General features: G+C 39.4%; 1 protein-coding gene across 1 annotated transcript; it reads right to left on the reverse strand.

The window, feature by feature from the left end:
* Positions 1-359: 359 nt before the first annotated feature.
* Positions 360-1,569, reverse strand: LOC112506268 (protein SRG1-like). Its single transcript, XM_025110281.1, has 2 exons — positions 1,013-1,569; positions 360-936 (listed from the first exon to the last, which is right to left on the reverse strand). Exons 1-2 carry the CDS (start codon positions 1,567-1,569, stop codon positions 360-362), a joined length of 1,134 nt encoding a protein of 377 aa, XP_024966049.1.
* Positions 1,570-1,748: the final 179 nt, after the last annotated feature.

Consider the following 1,748-nt stretch of genomic DNA (forward strand, 5'->3'; position numbering starts at 1 on the left):
ACCGTTTCACAATCTTTTTCTTTTGTATAATTGTATTAAAAATATATTTTTCATACAAGTCAATCATTTATAACCAAAGGGTTTTTGGCCTAACGGTATGTAAAAATGTCCTTTGGTATGCGAGTATTTGACCTCCTAGGAGTTCAAGAGTTCAAACCTCACCAAAAATAAAAAAGATGTGTAAATTTATTTGTTCTATTTATCATGTATAAATATTATATACTTAAAAAAATTTCTATCATTGATCAAATTTACCACTCAATGACTCATTTCAGGTAATTCATGATCTATTGGATATTTCAAACTCAAAAGTACAAGCGCAATAAAAGGATGTTTACACCCCCAAATTAAAACAACAATTATGTAAGCTTAGCATACTCCATTGCCTCCTTACTAGGTCTTGGGGAAATTTTGTAAAAATTAGACACATAGTCCTCCACCACCACCTTCTTATATGTCACCTCTGCAGAATCACCTCCCACCTCCGGTCCAATTTCACTCTTGGCCGGAGGGTTATAGAAATAGGCCAACGAAAACCGTTCCACGTCGAGTTGTGTACGCACTCGATGCCACGGGCTTTTGAACACTCCGTTGCTGATAATCTCCACCAAATCTCCAATATTCACGAGCAAACTGTTATCCTCGGGCCATTGGAGGGTCGTCCAAAGATTGTCCTTTAGCACTTGGAGGCCACTCGTGGCTCCAAACTCGAGCAAGAGCGTGAGGCCACTAGCGTCAGAGTGCGGCATGATTCCTATGGCCAGATCTGGTCTTGGACACGGCGGGTAGTAATTCACCCTAACCTTGACCTCACTTTGTTTCGGCTCAAAGTATTGTAGGAAAGCATTTTCATCTAGTGATAACGATGCTGCAAGGTCTTGGAGCAACCCATCGAGAACTTTTCTTGATTTTTCCACATATGTTTCTATAGCTTGCCTGTAAGAAATACATTAGGAAACTTGTGTTATGTATAGAAGGAATTGAAGGACAGTTAACTAACAAGTGAACTCACCTGAAGTTTGCTGGTTTTTTAGGCCATATCATGAGGCCATTAGTTGCTTCATCCACAGGAGCTGCTTTCATGGTGAGCCTATCAGTCCAATCCAACAGTTGGTCTTCAGATTTTACGAAGCTCTTGCCGTATCCCATGTTATCCACACTCTTATACGATCCAACGTTGGCCTTCTTCTCCTCAAAACTCAATCCAAAGAAACCTCTTACGACATTCTTAGCATCACTCAGTACCATATCTTCCAACCCATGATTCTTGATCAGAAATGTACCCCATTCTTTGACAGCCTCGGCCAGCCTCCGCAGCTCCGACTCTCGGGTGGCATCACCTTGTAGTTTGGCTAGGTCAATCACCGGAGGAGTTACCGGGAGGCAAGGGTCGTTTTCCGGTGTTGTTGGTTGGAAGGCGATGAACCTCTTGGGAAAGTGATCGGTCATGAGGCCTTGGCGTGCAAGTTCTTGAACCACAGGAATTTTGGTGGTTTTTAGTTCACCATTTTGGTCGATAAAGCTGACTTCATGAAAGTCACCGCTGTGATATTCTTCATTGGTAGACATGATTAACTGAGGGTGATTCTATTCAAACAACCCCTCCCCATCTTTTTGTTTTTATATTGAAGTAAATTATATTATAAATTTATTTCTTATTATCTTTTTATATTATTATAAATTATTTTATGATATTAAATTATTATTATGATATTAAATTATTATTATAATAATACAAATCTTTGTAG

Source organism: Cynara cardunculus (genome assembly GCF_001531365.2).
Source record: "Cynara cardunculus var. scolymus isolate 2C chromosome LG 2, CcrdV1, whole genome shotgun sequence".
In the NCBI taxonomy this organism is placed as follows: domain Eukaryota; kingdom Viridiplantae; phylum Streptophyta; class Magnoliopsida; order Asterales; family Asteraceae; genus Cynara; species Cynara cardunculus.

What these genes read in the sequence shown, in the direction of transcription:
- LOC112506268 (XM_025110281.1), bottom strand. Translation starts at nt 1,569, where the DNA reads ATGTCTACCAATGAAGAATATCACAGCGGTGACTTTCATGAAGTCAGC. An exon ending in AAAAAACCAGCAAACTTCAG is followed by an intron (nt 937 to 1,012) that starts GTGAGTTCACTT and finishes TATTTCTTACAG; the next exon opens with GCAAGCTATAGAAACATATG.